Source organism: Dermacentor andersoni, chromosome 1, assembly GCF_023375885.2.
Source record: "Dermacentor andersoni chromosome 1, qqDerAnde1_hic_scaffold, whole genome shotgun sequence".
Taxonomy (NCBI): domain Eukaryota; kingdom Metazoa; phylum Arthropoda; class Arachnida; order Ixodida; family Ixodidae; genus Dermacentor; species Dermacentor andersoni.
In genome coordinates, this window is record NC_092814.1 from 93,005,098 (window position 1) to 93,024,581 (window position 19,484).

General features: G+C 38.5%; 1 protein-coding gene across 2 annotated transcripts in view; it reads left to right on the forward strand.

Moving 5' to 3' along the window:
- sl (small wing phospholipase C gamma 1) overlaps window positions 1-18,948 on the forward strand; it is an 83,455-nt gene extending 64,507 nt beyond the window's left edge. Inside the window, exons 28-33 of one of the 2 annotated variants that reach the window (XM_050192184.3) lie at window positions 669-783; window positions 1,702-1,860; window positions 4,979-5,067; window positions 6,241-6,410; window positions 10,614-10,652; window positions 15,388-18,948. In XM_050192184.3, the coding sequence (XP_050048141.1) occupies window positions 669-783; window positions 1,702-1,860; window positions 4,979-5,067; window positions 6,241-6,410; window positions 10,614-10,638 (558 nt within the window). In that variant the 3' untranslated portion in view covers window positions 10,639-10,652; window positions 15,388-18,948. The remainder of the gene's footprint in view (window positions 1-668; window positions 784-1,701; window positions 1,861-4,978; window positions 5,068-6,240; window positions 6,411-10,613; window positions 10,653-15,387) is intronic. The other variant, XM_050192183.3, reaches the window with a different exon arrangement.
- The last annotated feature ends 536 nt before the right edge of the window (window positions 18,949-19,484 follow it).

Below are 19,484 nucleotides of genomic sequence, written 5' to 3' on the forward strand. Positions count from 1 at the left end.
ACCTCCTGTACAAGAACAGTTCTGATAGTTAACATCTTAAAGCAACAGTAGCATATAATAAGGCAGTATACAAGCAACAGGAAACGAACGTTAAGAGAGTAAAATACAGAATTGATTACAAATAATAACAAGGTTTAACATATCTCATGTTAGCAAGAAAAGTTGTATGAGAAGAAAATACTAGTAGTTTATTTGCAAGAACAATTTTATTTACATGAAGAGTATATAACATATGCCAGATGTAATGGCTAGGCAAAAATGGCATCATGTCATGTTGGTACAAGTTGATTACGAAGATGAGCTCAGTCCAAGATAGGGACAGTGATGGTAGGAGAAACACAAATATGGTATGTTTTTCGAACTAATATTGTAAAAACAATCTAATATGTATACCATGTATAATATATAAGAGCACAGCATGTCTGTTGTTCAATTCAATTCAGTTCAATTTATTTCTGCACTTCATACATCAGAAATGCGGGGAACAGGGACAAAAACCTTTGTCAATTGACAAGCTTGACGGGATCCCTGCACCCTTCCAAATACTTGCTAATAATTGGTAGTTATATTTGATACATTTAGTGCGGTACTAGTCAGTGGAGTCTGTTTAATGAAACAATAAGTTTATGTGTGCTATAATTTATTTTTCTGTGTTGAATGTGCTCCAGGTCATTGCAGCACGTCACCTCATGAAATCAGGACGAGGCATTGTCAGCCCATTTGTGGAAGTGGAGATTGTTGGAGCAGATTATGACAGCTGTAAATACAAAACTGGAACAATGCGTAAGATATGGAATGCTTCATTATTTTTAGAGTGACATCATGAAACGTCTACTCATAGAAGTTCACTAAGGGACAGTTTGTGAGATTGGTGATTTGGCCTTGTATTGCCTGACTTTTACCAGAATTTTTTTTTACCCTAAAGCCAAGCAGAAAGTACAAAAATACAGTCAAATCCTCTCACATAATAGTTTGCATTTCATATGTTTCATTAAGAAGTTGTTTAAGAGCATATTTTGATGAACAGTGTGTATAGAAACTGTACTGGAAGATAATGTTGTATATGCCTTATGTTGATTTTCTTTTACCTGTCACAACATACTGCAGTGTCATCCTGCTTCTGCCTCAGTTGCACAGAAAATGCCATCCATGTTAACCTTGACACTTGTTGCAAATTCACGAGAGTACCATGACCCCTGTTCCCGCCCCGTTCTCTCTCTTATCTCATTTTATTCTTATTTGAAGGATTTGCCACAGGGCATGCTGAGGAAAAAAACACCTACACTGTACTGTGTTTTACAGTAGTTTGACCTTCAAAACTGTTATTAAAATTGTGCTCATGACTGTGCTAGAGGCTCTTTGCTACTGAGCAGATGACACGCTGACACAAATGGACATATAATACAAGGATGTGTTATGTTTTCATGGTGAATGCTTCTAATTGCTCCCTCTTCACTGCCACATTATTGTGAGAAATGTGATGTTCTGAAAACAGTGTCTCATGCATGAATGATGATTGGCTGGAATTCATTGAATTTGATCGATGTGTCTTCTGTTTTATAAAACTGTGTGTTCAGTTATTATGTTCAAAGTACAGTACTTTGTTTTTATTGGTATAGTGGGTCCTAGGTTGCTTTGCTTTTCTGGCACTGCTAAATAAACTGTTCCTTCTCTCTTTGTTCTTTTAAATTTTTTTTTCAGCGGATAACGGTTTAAATCCTGTATGGAATGAGGTGTTCATGTTTGACATCTGCAATGCCAGCGTAGCACTTCTACGCTTTGTAGTGCAAGACGAGGACATGTTTGGTGACCCCAATTTTCTTGGTCAGGTCACTTACCCTGTATGCTGCCTAAGAACAGGTAAGTGGGTGTACTAAAGTCCCATATTTCAATCAAAGTATTGTGTGCTGTTTTATTTCTTGAGCTTTGTTATCAGCTAGTCACTGTCGCAGCGGCATTCAATGGTTGTCTTTATACAGCATAAATTTGCATAATTAGGTCTGTGTTCAGCTTTGTATCACAGTATACATAGTATCTAGCCAGAATTCTCAACATTTGTTGAGCTCGAGTGGCTAGGCATGCACAGCGCATGCTGCAATAATAAAACCCAAAAATTGTTTATGCATGCTGTTTTACACTGTGTGTTGTGCAGCTTAATTTGTTTTGGTGAGAAGTTTTTTCTGCTGTTTAAAGGTTTCTTCAAGCAGGTTATCCACTCTGTGTGTTTCACCACGAAATGCACGGAGTGGATAGGCCAAATTGTCCTAATTATCTGTGTTAAATAATTTGCTTCTGGGCACTGTATGGAACACATCCCATAAGTAGCCATGCACCTTGTTAAACATACAGCAGTAAATAGTAACACAGACCACATGAAAACTGCGGTGTTAAATTCCTTCACTGCCAGTGACTACACTGGCATTTAGCTTCTTAACTTACCCCCACCTATATGGCGCAGTAGGCCCTGGCCTGGCCTCCTTTGCATTGAGCTAGGGTAAGAGTAATAGGGAAGTCAGTGTGCGTGGAGGTATGAGTTTGAAATGTGAAGAGCAGAGCTAAGTAGCATTGTAATATGTGAGCATGCAGTGGGCTGCAAGCCATTCAAGTTTACTGGCACGCATTTCACCATGTTGCATAATAAAAAAGAAATGACAATAGGTAAATTAAGTACATTATACTGACAATAGTACAAACTCTGATAACTAAAATTTGAGTTAATTTAGGCAAATTTCAAGGTTTCAGTGTGTCTGCTGTATTTTCGATGTACCTTAAAGCAACTTAATTTTTAAAAAATTGATATAAGAGAACTTTCATGAGGTACAAATTGTCTAAACATGCCCACTTTTAATACTCAGGCTGCTGTGTATCTTTATAGGCACAAGTATGAAGTGACGTCACTGTTACAGTTGCTGCAAAAGCAACCCGATTGTGCATGTATTTGTTTGTGTACCTATTCTGGTTGTACATCCATTTGAACATGACCATGCGTGCATATCTGTATATCTGTCTATAATTCTGCTATATGTAGTTATTTAATCTGTTTTGCATAATTCAGACAAAAATCTGGCATGGAAGTTTGAATTGACATGAATGAACTGTAATGTGCTGACTTAAGCAGTGTCTAATTGACTGACAGGATTGAACGTACTTACTGGTTTAATAGTTTCCTGTGCTTATGCATACCTCTGTTTCATTAAATTTTTTTGCTGTAGCTTTTTTTTTCCAGCTACTCATCTACAGTGAACTTTTGGTTATCAGAATGTCACTCTTTTGAGCGTGCATTGCTATCGTATATGAGTTCTGTGCTTTTTACACTTGTCATATCTCTCTCCCTTCTGATGCACTACTTCCAGAAACAAAATTCAGCCTCACCAAGCCAGTGGATTTATTGTTATTGATGCTGTAAACAAGTTAGGACTACTTAGTGTATATATAAAAGCGCATTAAGGAAGCAGGGCGCAGTCTACGGTGTGCTACATTTTATTGACGATATGTAACGTAGAACTAATTTCCCAAAAGTTCTCAACATTGGCTGGCCATCTGTTCTTGAAATTAATAGGTTTACAAAGTTCATGGTAGAGCACTGCATGAGCTGAAAAATTCGGCCCGGGCTCGCTAGAGAAACTTAGTCAATACATGCCTTAAAACTGTCATGGCTGCTGCAGTGTGTTTTAAGACATTACAGTAAAACTACATGCAGTGACAATATAACACTGCAAACAGATTTTTCTCAAAAAACGTGTACAGCTAGCCTGGAAAGGCTGACAGAAGCAAAACCTGGGTTAAATATTTCTGGCAATGTATTTTATTGTACACAAGTGTATACACTTTATGTTGTAAACTTCAAGAACTATACACACTAGTGAAATACGTGTCAGTTTTGTCAGAAGGCAAAGCATTTGACAGTGATAACGAAGTTTAGCGTTGCGCACTAGCTCTTCGCCCACTACTTTAACAATAAGCGACATAGCACCTGTAGAAGCCAGAATGCTGCCCTTGCTACGGCGGAGCTGATTAGGTGGAGCATGAGGGTCATTCTTTTTGTTACACTGTGTGGAACACAATGGCCATATCCTGTGTGAGGGTGACTGCTTCGATGCTGTTGCATCTAAACGCAGCTCCCCATTCACGGGCTATGCATGTGCATCGATACCGTGACAGCACACTTGCGGTGGTGCGAGCAACTCTTCGGTATTCTAATTGCTGTCCCAATAAAATGGATCTTGTAAATAGTTCTTAAAATCTTAAAAATGACATAGTTAGAATAAAATAATTGTATCGAGAGTAATGAAACAGTGCAATCACAAAAATCGGTAGCAGCCAGAGCGTATCGAGAGTGTTGTGTAGTATAATTTTTCCTTTTGCAAGAACAAAGTGTGTTATTTAGCAACAAAGCAACAAAAATAATTAGAAAACGTTTTACACAAGAAAATCAAACAAAAAAATAATTAGAACTCTTCTTTATTTTGTTTATTAAAGTTATTAACAGCCAGTTTTCCCAACATGTCGCATTAGCTTTACACAGAATACCTTGGATCGAGGCAGAGTGCACACGTGTTCGGAGGCCCAACCTATAGGCTCACCTGGCCCAGGCCCAAATTGTTCAGGCCCGAGCCTAGCCTGGGCCTGCCAAAAATTGCTTTACCCAGCCCAGGTGCTGGGCCCATGCAGTGCTCTAGTTTATGGCTTCCAAAATTTTTTTGAAGATTGTTATTGTGAAGTGCAAATATAACTTGGATATAGCAAATGGGGGTCATGACAAAAAAAAAAAAAATTCTGATAGCTTTTAATTGCACTACAAATTCATAATTCCGTGAGTTGTTCCATGCAGTTGTTTGTATATAAAATTGTACTTTTCTGTCACTCACTTACTGTATTGATGTGGTGATAAAAAAATGGTAATGAACATTTCGAACAATGAAAAATAAAGTTTGAAATAGCTAGTCAGCTCTGCTGTCTGAATCATCTGTTTCTACAGGTTACCGCAGCATTCCATTAAAGAATGAGTACAGTGAAGAGCTTGAGCTGGCATCTTTACTGGTGCATCTGGAGACTCATGCAACAAAGGTGAATACTGTTGTTTCCTCTCACCTGTAGTGTTGCTGGAAATCTGTGCTTTAGGATTTTCGTTCTCTAATTATCATGAGAACTCGGGATGTACAACCTTCCTCTTAAGCTGTGTCACATCACTCGATACACGTTTTCATACTTAGCAACACCACAGCATCTACGGAAGTAGTTCAGTCATATTATCACTCTGTGTGTTCCTTGGAGAACTGCTTTTTGATCTGCAGCACATCCTAACAACTGACTTCTTCATTTACTACAGCTATAACATCTGGAGCTAACATTATAAAATCATATGATATCTGTAACCTTTTTACTTCCAATATGTGATGGACTATGTTTTCGTTACAAATTCAGGCGACACTCCATGGAAGTTCAGGGATGAATAGATTCAGATCTGTGACATCTTCTATGTAATGATAAATTGCAGCTATAGTACATGTAATCAATGTTATGCCAAATTACACTGAGTATTCCTATTTCTTGCTTTCATATGCGATGCCCTATATTTTGGTCACAAATGAAGACAGTGAACAAGAAACATTCAAGCCTCCACAACATTGCCTGCTAAGTGTGAAATAGAGAATGCAATAGCTGGTGACAACTCAAGGGCGTGAGGGACTCTCCCTGCTGTTCTGAATATCTCTGCACTGAAACACTCCACTTCAGAAAGGAGCCTTTTGAGCTTGTACTGCAATTATATTTGCAATACCACAGTTTGCTAAGTTAACGAAACAAAATTTACTACAAAAAAGTTTTCTTGAATTGGCACAACTCAGAATGAGTTGCTAATTCAAGAAATCTTTATAGAATAACAACTGCCCAATCTACCACCCTTAAAAATTTACAACCCTCAGACAGAAAAATGTTGGTTTTGGTAGAAAAATACAGTTATTAGCATAAAGTTTTTGTAGTGGGGGCAAGTCAGGCATTCAGCAAATAACTTTGAACATAAATTAAGAAGCTGTGAAAGGTATGGGTCAGTGGTAGGGCAAAGTAGAATTAACACGTCAACGGCAGCAAACCCATGTAGAAAAAGAGTATAGTAAGCTAAGGCAAGTGTGGAAAAGTTTCAGAAGTGCTTTGAAATACTTTGAGTACCTTTGATATACTTTTTCAGTGTGTTTAGTTTCACATTAAGCTTTCCACTGACAAAGCAACTTGTACAAACAGGAGGAAGATGAGGCGTATGTGTGCATTCAGCGCCTGAGAGATGAAAGCCGTGAGCTGGGTCGAGCTTTAGAGGAAAGTGAACGCCGAGGAGATGTGCAGCAAGCACAAGCGCTACGCCAACAGCTTTCCACCACCCAGGAACAGCTGCGCACAAAGCGTGAGGAACGGAGGTAAGAGGGCTGCGTAACTTCATGGCTGAGTTTGCATGTTCATGACTGTTGCGTATCCTTTACTCTGGTCTTTAGTTTTCGCATTGTTATGAAATATTGAAAGTGCAGCTAATTGAACAACTTAAGAGGTACTCATTAACTTAAAGTGCTCTTTTTTGCTGAATTTAAAAAAGAATTGTGTGCACTTAAGTTTATGTTTAACATTTGGGATCAGTCCTCATCACAATCAATTTCTGCAGAGTTGGTGCCCTGACCTATGCCCCTTAATGAAGGGCAGTCAACCTGGGCCACGAGTGTCACTGGTGACAAAGAACTTGCCACCTACGAAGCCAGTTGTTGCAATCAGTCCATTCCATTTTACTAACATTTTGCTATCAGGTGAGCTGCAAGAGCAGCTCATCAGCACTCTGGGCAAATGAGCAAAAGGGCATAAATGTGCTTCTCTTATATTTCCACAAAATTGAGAAGACAAATTTTTGGAAATATGTCTTTACTAAAATTTCGGCTGCTGGATCAGCCTTCGGAGGGGTGTTATGGTTGACCACCTGTGGCTGGATAATCTGGAACTGTGAGGGCGAGCTCGTGAGCCTTATTAAAATTTTATGAAGTGAGTCCTTGAACAATGATCCCCTCCAGTTTTATTACATAAAGTCATGCCCTATAGTTATTAATTGCTGATAAGTAAATTTCAGTTTGTAACTTTTTTCTTGATGCTCGACCTCACATTTAAGAGGAACTGCACCTCCAAATTCCACTGTTCCTAATACTAAAATGCTAGGATTTTTAACCTTGAGGTCATAAAAACGTCTATACACTAGGGGTTGGGGGTTGGCGTAGTTACCGCTGGGTAAGCCAATACTGACACAACAGCCTCCCATGAACCATGAAGGATAGAGTGTGCATATTTATAGTCCTTCTTTAGGGCACGATGGAAACGACTTTATGTACCTTTACTACGTCCTTGTCTTTAGTGCTGTTCTTACAGGAAAATTAATGATGAACTAGCTGATGTTTTTATCTTAATAGACTTTTGACTGTTGACTTCCTCCTCCGAGCCTGGAGAACTGTCATGGGTGAAATGTTTAACAAGTTTGATGCCATTTCCTGTAGTTTTATATTTATTCAGGCTATGATTTTTTTTTTTTATTTTTTTTTTGCCACGCCATCTATGGACTAAAAAATAGAACTAGATATGTGAACATGTTCAGCTTATCTGTGGTAGGGAAAATGCACTTTGGGACTGAATGGGACTAACCCATTATGTGTTATACTAAACTGCTTATTAACTATTTGTAATGGCTCTTGGGAAAGGTGTACTGCTGAAACACTTGTCATGCAGCAGCAGTATAACAACTTGTGCTCAGGTTTTTTCATTGTTAGGTGTACAGCTCAGTAATACAGTGTCAGAATAAAGTGACCTCAATTCGAAAAAATAGGTTCTAAATACATTGGTCTTGTATAAACATATGAAAGCTTGTTTTGATATAGTTGGCCATTTACCGACACATCCCACATAATGCACAGTTAAACGACATGAAGAAGTGTTTTGAAGAATATTATTGCATGGTCACGACAGCATGCTTGCATATATAGGCAAGTCACAGCAATGAAATGTGGAAGCGTAAACGATTTAGAAAAGAAAACCACATCTTGATAGTTATGACAACGGCGTGGTGAGTGATTGCCTCATCAAGTAATGTGGTTAAGCTAACAATCAGCCCTTTATTTATAGGGTATCATTGTCTATTATAGATCAACAAGAAGGCATTGTGGCAGTTTAAGAACATGCTACATGGATTCCATTGAACTAATGATGACAGGTTCATCTTTAGTTAGTATAGCTACAAGACTTGTGAGGTAACATTAATCTGATACTGTGAGCATGTTACATGCAAGAAGAGGCAATGTGATGATAGTGATAGCAATGTGAAAAGCAAAAGGATAACAAAACACATGTTAGTATACAGAGAAGTATACAGAGCATTATATTAAAAGTATACAGAGTAGTATTTCTTTTTCTTTGTATCTAAATCAAATCATATGAACTGAAGTCCAAACTGGAGGTACAGTTCGAAGGAAGCAGCACATGAAGCACAATGATAAGCATAAGAGATGTAATGTCATGTTTGCCACACGCTGCTTTTCTCTGTTGTGCCTAATGAACTGGTTCCTTTAACAGTAGAATACCTGTACAATCATCATACAGGCATGCACGTAAGTTTGGACACCACAGGAGCACATGCAGGTGCACGCTGCCTCATGGCATGGCAGTGTGTGTTCACTTCCCCCCTTAATCGCTAACCTGCTGTCACTTTGAGCCAATGTGCATGCTGCTCATAAGAATTTCTGATGGCCACTACCAGGGGCCCGTGACATGTAAAGACTATCTTTCTTAAATTCTATTAATTCCTTATAATTCAACCTGCTGCGTGGCCAATGATAGCAGGGGCACAGGTTTATGCAAGCCAATCGCAAAGTGCTAAAAGAATGAAAAAATGAAAAGAACTGTTACAACATACACTTCCTATCTGTGCTGATTATGAAACAGCAGCCTCCACTAGTACAGGCGGTGCAAGCAACGGCTTCTAAATTTTGAAAATTAGCACCAAGTTGGCACCTTGGGAATCATAGTTGCCTCACCAGCTTCATCGTTTTCACAGCTGGTGGTGGCCATCACAAGTTCTAACAAGCAGCACACACATCATTGTGACTGAATGAGTAGGCCTGCAAGTGGCGTAACCTATGTAACCTGTATAGAAGGATGTGCATACTGCCACCGCTTTGATATTAGGCACCACATCGTCAGATGGCACAAACGCACAAGTTGCCATGGATTTCCCATGTTCTCCAATCTTATGTGTATGCCTATGCATCAACAGTACATTAGCTTTCATGGTACTATATTAGCTCATTTGTTCACATCAGACAGCAGATGTCTCGGCTAAACCGCATGAGTTGAGACAGCATACTTGCAGATGACACTAACTAGATAGAGCATAGAGCATGGCACATTTTAATAGTTGTTCAAAATAGCCTGGCATTATTTATAATTGCCTGATGTAGCAGAACATTGCTGCTGACTATGTAAAGACTGCATGACTACATTGAGTACAGCCTGAATATCAAGCTAATATACCATGGTGGAAGATTTTGATGGTGAAGTTTGACAAGTGCTGAAGTTTGACAAGTACTGATTGTAAACTGAGCTTGGAACTTTTCCTGGCTTTTCAATACCAATCGTTTGAATTGTATAACTTGTGTAGAAAGGGGAGTGGCAAATGGCCCTTTTAGTAGACATTTTTGTGACCTGCAAGGCAGTATGTTTGTACATTTTCGTGCTATCACCATCCTCCAACTTGTACTGTTTTATGGTCTTGTTTCCCCATTTCTCAGTAGGACATGCAAAATATTGTGTTGCTATGTGCTCAGCCAAACACTAATTTGGCAGCTGTTGTATGGAGCTATCTTATATCAGCATGCAGCTAGGTCTGTCCTTATGTTGCCATGTATTGCTGCACTATGAAGTGAATTTGCAAAGTCCATTGCATGGCAATGCTAACAGTTTGGTGTGACTAAAATATAAAGTGTATGATTTTCTGCACTCTTTGAATTTTCTGCCCTTACAATGAATGTTATGCTTGTCTCCAGAACTGAGTAATGTACAATATTTTTTTTAAATCTTTCATCATTGCTTTTAATCAGAGAGTAGGAATGGGTCATGAATAACATGCTGTAACAATATGCTTGATATGAGACGTGCTTACTAACTGTGACTGATTCCATTAGGTTGCATTCTAAGCACTCTTAGCTTCATTAATTAAATTGCTCTTGCTGCAATGTACTCATTTAATGGACCATGAAATGTTTTGTTTGATGTGCGTTGTAGTGAGCACTGTGTTGTGGCTTCCCCTGCACCTTTATTTGGGTATGCAGTGGGGTTGACCCAGCAAAATTTAATGATACTGTAGTCTATGGAACTTATTTGGGCCTATGTAACCTGTAAGTCTGCTGACTGTGCAAGCCCATGTGAACACACCTTGTCAATTTCTGCACATATTCTTCAAAATCCTCAGCAAAGTTTTGTATTTGATAGTACTTCTGCTTTCTTTTAGTTATGTTGGCAGAGTGGCTGTAGATGGTGCAAGGTTGTGGGCTTCTTGCATGCTCAATTTTCATTAATGCCTTTCTCTCTTTGTTCTCAAGGACCACATTCACTGCACTTAAATGACATCGATGCCAAAGGTTTGTGGCCTGTTGTAATGCTCCAGATCTTTTTTTATCTCTCTCTTGCATTTTGTAATGTCTCTTGCTTCTTGTCTTGAACTAACATGCACATTTAGATGGTAAATTAGCAAAGTCAACTCCGGTAACTCAATATTGCAGCACTTTGCTTCTGGGGCCTGGGCATTACATCTGTAAGATCACAAAGAGCTACAAGTGAAAGTTGCGTGCAGAGTTGCAAATTTTTTTATGTTTTGCTTTCCTGTGATTATTACATGACTGAGCATGTTGAAAATGTGACTGGTTTGGTTATTGATTGCAGCCACTCTCTATCACTGCAGTCGAAGTGCAATTTTTTTTTATCATTAATGACTAGAGCATAAATGTAGAGTCATAGTGCTGTAGAAATAGTCTGAAACCATTTGCATGCTGCACTTAGCATCGGGATTGTGAACAATAAGGGCAGTGAGATGCATGGTGTAGGCAAAATGAACAGAAACCTACGGTAAACAGGCATATAGTATGTTTCATGTTCACAAGTCATTTCACAATGCTTCAATAGCAGATTTTTTGGTACATGTTGCACATCTTTGAGGGAGCTCATGATCATTTTCCTAAAACACTGCGTAGCTGAGTGACATAGTGCACAACACTGTGCTGTGATTTGCTGCTGTACATACGTTTTTTTAATAGGTATTACCACTTTTCACTTCTTTTTTTCCTATTTTCTCTACATTTTTTTTTTTGTAACTTTCCTCTCTGCAGTACGGTTGAGGTGTCCACTGAAAAGTGAGGCTGCTACGATGCCTACCTCCTCTTGTTCTTCAGTTTACAACAGACTACCAATACTTGCATCAGCACATATGAAATTTGTGTCACACACTACCTAGACCTGTATGAGAAGCTGAACAGTCATAAATTTCTTAGCAAAGCACAGGAATTTGTTAGATGGGATAAGAAAATTTGCTTGCTGTCTCCTTCCTTCCTCCTGTTTCACATAAAAGTGGACCTTATGTAACAGCAGTACATAAGATGGTTTAGTATGGTGCCGAGTGACCAGTATCAACTGGTTAATGGTATTTAACTGGCAAAGGTGGAAGGAATTGTAAACTGTTAGCTGGAGCGTTAGTTTATTCTACACCTAATTTTTGGTGAAATAACAGTCGGCAGACAGAGGCACAAAATTTATTTGTGCCATACTACTTGTAGTGAGCCTAGATATTCAGGTTATCAATTAGTTAATCAAGGATGACATCACCAAATTTTAAAGAAACGTTTACTAGCTGGAGATGCCACAAGTGTACACCATTTTTTCCACCAAGGTTTCATGTTTCTTAAATGGCTCAGATATTTTTGCAGGTTTTTTGCAATTCAAATGCCTTTCTGTGTGGTCGCAAAACATACCTGTAGCTGCATGTGAAGAAAAGGGGGTTAACCGAGGGGCCCGATTTTTATTAATCATGTCATAAGAAGCCAACAATGACACCTAGGACAACATAGGGGAAATTACATTTACTTACTAATTGAATTAAAGAAATGATAAATTAATGGAAATGAAAGTCGATGAAAAAAACAACTTGCTGCAGGCGGGGACCGATCCCACGTCCTCGCATTACTCGTGCAATGCTTTACCAATTGAGCTACCACGGTGCTGTTTTCCCATTCACTTTCTTGGGTATTTATGTTTTACTACTAGAAGTAACCCTGGGAGTGTTAACCACCGTCACCACTCACAAACCTTGGCGACGGATGTGGAACATCCTTTCTGCCGCAGGCGTCACGAGTACGTGATCTTTTTGGGCGAAGGCAGCTGGTCAATAAACCTACATGTGCTACCTGAAGGCATCAATGTTGCCGGATGCAAGACCCTCGTTATGTAATAAATGAGAAGAAAAGGGGGTTAACCAAGGGGCCTGATTTTTATTAATCATATCGTAAGAAGCCAACAAACAATGACACCAAGGACAACATATGGGAAATTACATATACTTACTGATTGAATTAAAGAAATGATAAATTAATGGAAATGAAAGTCGATGAAAAAACAACTGCATGTTGTATATTATATAATATGCGACGAATTTTGCACATAAAATCATAAGCATGTTTTTGTTTTTTTTAAGTTGAGTTTTGTTTGGGCATATCTGTATCTGGGTTAAGCAAGAGCTTGTATAATTTCTTATACAAGATATATATATATATAGTAGATGAAATCATAGGGAAATATGCAGTGAGGTGTTAATTCTGGTGTGTGTAATAAATAAAGAAGAAAGAAAAATTTTACTTTAGTTTCAGGTCCCTCCTCTCCCTGTATGTAACTATCATTACTTTTCATGAATACACAAAATATGTTTCAGATGTCATCATTTATTTTTTTTTCCTTAAGGACCCCTAGTAGCATTACACAAATGTGTGGGAGGGGCGGGGGAGGGGGGTGCAGTCATCTGTAGTAAACAATGGTTGAAGAAATAGGGCCAGAAAAAAAAACATAACATGAATATACATGAGCTGGTAATTGAACTACATGTGCCTTTGAGAGAGCATGAGCATAAAATTTCTTTGTGGAAATGCATTATTAGACGTAAAAATGTGCATTCTGAAAGCAAAAATAAAATTAAATATATGAAATTAGAAATATGCATTTCAGCATTCATGTAACTCTCAGATCACATGGAGCAACTGATCTATTTTCTTCTAGAATAAAAACTCACTAGTGCTCTAAGAGTGCAGATCTTCCTTCTCTCTTGAAGTGAATTAGTGGTGGATGGAAGAGAAATGAGCTGTTTTAGATCATATATGCCCTAAGCAGCGATCTTGCAGAGGTTCTTTTAACACCTCACATTTGCTTGTTTACTTTTTCCACTTACAAATAATGGTGTCATTGCTTTTGTTTGTTTTCAGCATCTCGGAACAGATTTTGCTGATCATGTTACTTTGAATAAATCAAGGCATAGTTAATCGTCAAGTCTATTATTTTCTTCTGAGCTTTTTCGAATGAAAATAATCATAATGGTAATGTTTTCTAAAAGCGTTATTTACTCTCATCACACTACACTCTTGGAAGCACATTCAGAAAGCCCAAAAATTTTCTTTGCTCAAGTACAGGAAACACTGCCCCACTGTATGGCTTCAATGATTTGTAGGTAGAGCTTGTATTTTCTTTTTCTGCCTTACATGACCACTTGCTTATTTGAAGACATCGTCTTTTTTAGAATTCTGAACCGTTTCCCTGGAAGATGCTGTTTCAAATTGAAAAGCAACTGCCACTAAATTATTTGTTATCCAGGGCACCATTGTTAAGTAATTTGTTGGTGTAGCACAAAGACTGATCTGGCAAAATTTAGCCTGACAGCGCATGAACCGTTTGGTCCGTGTTGTTAAAGCAGAGTTCCTTGCATTCATCGACAACTATCAATGCCATGCATCCAACTTTCAATGCTGCTGAAAAAGATGCACGAGCTTTGCACTGTGCTTGACAAGAGACTTTTTTGTGCGTGTTCAAACGTAAGAAGCACACTTATGTCTGCAGATCCTTTGTACAAGATCATTCTTTAGCAAAACAAAAGTAAGGGCAAGTGAGGTCCTATGCTTCAGACATGCATTTGCATAACCCTATTGCTTATCACCTGCAAAATTTAGGGGCCAATTTTATCAAGGAAGGCTCGTGTTTAAGAGTCCTGTTTATAACATACGAAATCAGTCTATGGAGACAAACCCGCCGTGGTTACTTAGTTGCTTTGGCATTGCGCTGATAAGCACGAAGTAGCAATATCAAATCCAAACCGCTGATCTCATGATCAGGTCATGATTTTGGCATGCAAAACCCGAGAACTAATTTTTTTTTTTTCTATGAAGGCAGCTCACAAAGCAGATTTTTTTCTTGTGCCAATTTTTTATTAACTGAATAACCATACAGGTTTGGTTAAGGCGACTGACAGATGATATTCAAGGCCTTCTCTCGCCTCCTTGTTTTTTCATTTTTGTGATACAATGTAAAAGTTATTTAAAGTATCTAGACCTGCAGCAGTTAATTTGAATAATATCTGAAAATTTTTATAGTAGACTATTTTATCTGCAAGCACTTTCATCTAATTCTGTATAGACACTGGCAGTAATGACAGATGATAGCAATGACTGTAGCACTGCAGAATAACTCCACTTGAATGATGATCAGCATTGGTTAAGCAAGAGCGCAAGGTGGAGAAGTAAACATAGAAACTGATGTTTGGTTCTCAATAAAAACTTTGTTAATGAGTAGCCAAGCCATGTCCCACTCTCAAACACGTAAATTCCTTTTTGTTTCTTGGAGTGAATTGCACTCATATTCAACATTTTTGCTGGGGTCCTCTTGTATTATGTGTAGAAAGAAAAAAGTATTTTTGCCTAAACTTGACTTTCATATTTCATTGTACATTTACATGTGAGCTCGCAGATGGAGTTATTTTCGAACCTTTGAAAGGAACTCGGTTTTGATACAGTATCCGTACGGTTCTACGACACAGCTAGTTTTCTGTAAAATTTGTGGAGAATGGCATGTTACTCTCTCTCTCTCTCTCTCTCTCTCTCTCTCTCTCTCTCTCTCTCTCTCTCTCTCTCTCTCTCTCTCTCTCTCTCTCTCTTTTTCTACCATACATTCTGATGCTAAGACCTAGCAAAAATCTCCATTGCTTCACTCTGCTGAAATTATAATGCTGTCGGCAAGAGTTTAGGGAGTGGAGATGAGCAGTAACAGTGCTGTCATGTCTTGCCCTTGCAGATTGCAGTTGGAAAGATCTCAGCCAACGTAATCTACCAAGCAGACACCTGCAGCGCATTTAAGGAATTGAGACCTCTGCCATCCAGAGCTTGCTGATAATATTCTGTATATTTACTTTGTTAAGCTTGACTCTTGATGTGATATTTTACACATCAATGCCTTCGAGAAGTTAACTGTGTAGGGGTCAATTATGTGTGCTACTCTTGCCAGCCATTCAGCACAGATATTTTGGAGCATTTCATTTTTGAGAGCTATATGTGTATATATATATAATATACAAACACTATTTTCGAAGTTGAAATGCATGAACAAAGTGTTAGATTACTTGACGAGAGGTCACCTCACAAATATTCAACTTTTGCCTTTTTTTTTTTTAAGTCATGACTGTTTTTATTGGTACCAAATATTCTTCAGACTGTTGCATTTTATACAAGATTTCTGTAACTGGGAAGCTACCGGTGAGTGTGCCATGCTTCCTTGTTGCATATTTTGTATGGGTGGATGTACCTACACCCGTTGCACATGCAGAAAGGTATGCGCAGATTGGTTTCTGAGGAGTTTTAAAAGTACCGACTGGTGCTTGTCCAGCAGTAGAAAAAGTTGCACATATTCTTTTGTCTGCTGTTTCACCTAGCAGCAGTCATCCTATTGTGACAGCTATGCTATATGTGAAGTGCAGAACATGTGAGCCTTTAGTACCTGTATTGCATGTGCAGATAGTAACTTGCATAGCTTTGCAGTATATGGCTGATTTAGGGCAATCTAGTTTTTTTGTGTATGGTGAGCTCCTTGAGTGAGATCGTGCTAGGAAACAGTCATCCTTTCAATGTCAGTCATGTGAACTGTGACATCTACTGACCAAAAAGATTTGGAACCTGACAACATTAATCCTTCCATGGTTTGGGAACAAATGGAGCATTTTCTTACCACTGAATTACAAGTGCTGTCTGTAACTCTACTCACGTGGGTAGTCTTTCAGCATTTGTCTGTGGCCACTTCAAGGAGGGCAATTTCCTAGGGAAATGCTTGGGCATGTGGCTTGAGGCTTCCATGTAAACATACTTCTGGTACTTGTATGTACTTTTTGCAATGACAGTTCTTGGTGCTTTTTCTTAACTGTAGAAGTTTGGGAAACATTTGTGTTTTCTTGACATATTATGTGTGTGAGCATATTTCTATGGATAGTATGAATAGCACTTTTCATTTCTCTACATTTTGAAATGCTATGTAGAATATATTTGTGTCGTTAATTAATGTCCCGGAATTCAGTATTCAGGACCAAGTACCTACATAGCATTCTGAATATTATCCTCCCACTTTCTTCATCTTAAAGTATTACTGACATCATAACATAAGCTACTTGTAATTTCTTTGCATTAAATGAAGGTTGAAATCCTTTAAAAAGCCTAGGAAAAAATAGCGACAGACACGATAAATTCTCACATAAATGCAATTAGCACGAAAGCAATATAGCGATACACCGTGTTGTCACCACAGGCGTACAAAGTGGTAATCTTGCTGCCAACCACAATGCCAAATGATATCACGACACAGTATATTTTGTAATCATAGCACCCCAGTTGAAACTCCATAGTACCCCTAGTATTCTGCCTGCAACTTCATTACAATGGCTCTCTGCCGAAGTGCCATGCTCAACGCGGAGGTGCATATTGTAGATGGGGCACCATCGCTTTAATATACTTAAGGCCACATACCCTTTCTGTCACCTTGGCACATTCATTCTGGGGGTTAGCCAAGAATGGACACATACCAATATCACACAGGCAGTACCCCAAGTTGTCCATTCAGGCACTCACCCAATGGCCCATGGTGCCTGCTCGGCAAGACAGCACATACTTAGTGGCCCAAGCTGGTATTTAACTTGGGTGTCCGGGTGAAAGAGGTTAGATACATACCGCAAAGTGGGTAAAGTTCCTAAAGATTGGCAATTGCTTTAATACTGGAGTCAGAGCAGCCTAAATAATTTACTGTTGTATCTATGAACCAGTTTTGCCTATGGCCTATTTTTGCTTACTTTTGTGTGATACACATCAGCAAATTTCTCTCTGTCATGACTGTCATGATAATGTTTATGAAACCAAGTCCGGAAACCTTCATACTTGCTTAATTGTCATCCTTTTATGTGGATGAAGTATGTCATAGAGCTTCTACAATGTCTAAAATGTGTGTCAGTACTCCTTTAAGGGCAGAAGTGGGGTGGGGGGCAGAGAAAGCAACAAAGGTAAAGGGCATTGTGTACCGACATTGACGAGCATTGAAGAAAAAAAATGATTGAAAAGTATATTTAATAAGGCTCACCATTTTTGAAAAATGCACAATATTTAGCACTGTGCTGCTATGACTCTGTTGGTCAGTGTTGATTGTCCTTAATGTTGCACAGTGCTGTAGTTCACAATCATGTTGCTATGTTTGGTCTAGCACGTATGTTGCAATATAAAATATTTATCATGTAGGAATGTCAGATAAGCACTAATTGAAGTTCTTTAGTGGCTGCACTATTTTCTTTTTTCACATTCTTGTACATTTTCTCTTCTCATGAATCTAGTTTCCATTACTAATTGAAAGCTTTAGTTAGTTGCCCTTCCTTGCCAATTCCTGATGCCCTTCAGTGTTCAGCAGTTGGCAGCAGTTGTAGCAAAGAAGATACATTAGATGTATGAACCAAGCTTTTTTTATTATTATTAAACAGTGCAGGCTTGAAATTTAAACAAGTGGGTTTATTCTTTGTATTGGTCCAAGTTTCTAGAACTATACTTGAACCCCATTCTAGTTCATACTAAAATTGTCCCCATATCCCCTTAATACTTACAATTTTTTTTATTTTTTTTAGCACGTGCTGAAACTTGAGGCTGACCGCTTATTAGGGTATTGTGTTGATGACGTCTTGATCTTCATGTTTGTTGGGTAGTCCTGGGCTACCTTGTCTAGAGGTCACACAAACCATAAAAACAGTTGAGGAAATGAGCCAATATGGTCACATTCATGTCTTGTGCTACCGGTGTATGTGAATGCTTTTGTTATGTGCATTGCTAATTAACACTGGATCAGCACACATCCAAGAAGGTTTATGTAATGTTTATGCCTCATGAAATTTGGAAACCTGTGAAAAAAATATACTTGGTTATTGTATAAATATTTATGGTAAGTGTACTTTGTGAGATGATATACTGGCATTAAATCTTGTGACAGCAGGGGCATTCGCCATGCTCATTCAAACAGCTGGTTTGATTGAAGAAATGTCTGTGTGATGTGCAATCTAATTTCACTAGTGGAATACCTAATCTTCTTGTTTGTACAGTATTGCATTTTGTCAGACAAGATTGTGTGACATTTGTGTGGAGCAGCTAACCGTCTCACACTGTTACTTTCATTAACTGGCTGTTGAAGCTTTGTGCCATTACTACTTTCCTATTGTTGCTTCCTTTGTCTTTTACAGATGTTTGTTGTGTAGATGATTTGTTGCAAGAGCACAGAAGGCTATAAACCATTGGGCAAATTTAACAGTTTTGAAGAATAAATATCAGCTATGGCATGCATATAGTTTTCTAGGGTTGCGTGAATGTTTATATCTTGCACATAATAAAACACTGCTGAGTATGGCGGTAATGCTTTGAGTGGCACTTATATAAGTATCAGGGGTAAAGAAAAAAAATTTCAACACTGGATTTTCTTTTACACAATATTTATGCATGTGGAACAATGCATGTAACATGAAAAAACAGAATGGCTCCAGCCATGCTTTATTTTGATAATGGTGAGGTAAATCACAGGATGATTGTGCAAGTTTGACTGAGGCATGGTCTAGATAATGCCATGAACCCTTCCATAGTGTTGTGTAATAAATACGAAGAGTATTTTCTAATTTCCTGCATAAATGATTGGGCACCATTTCACAAATGATGCAGTTCATTGTGGCTAAAGTGGTCCCAACAAGACAGAGGTTCACAGGAAGATGGAGACTAACCTCCGTATTCAGAAATGCAACTTAAGTTGAAGCTCATGCTTGACTTGATCTAAGTGACGCCTATCGGGAACGTGCCGAAGGAAACGCAGTGAGCGTCTTTGGGCACGTTAAT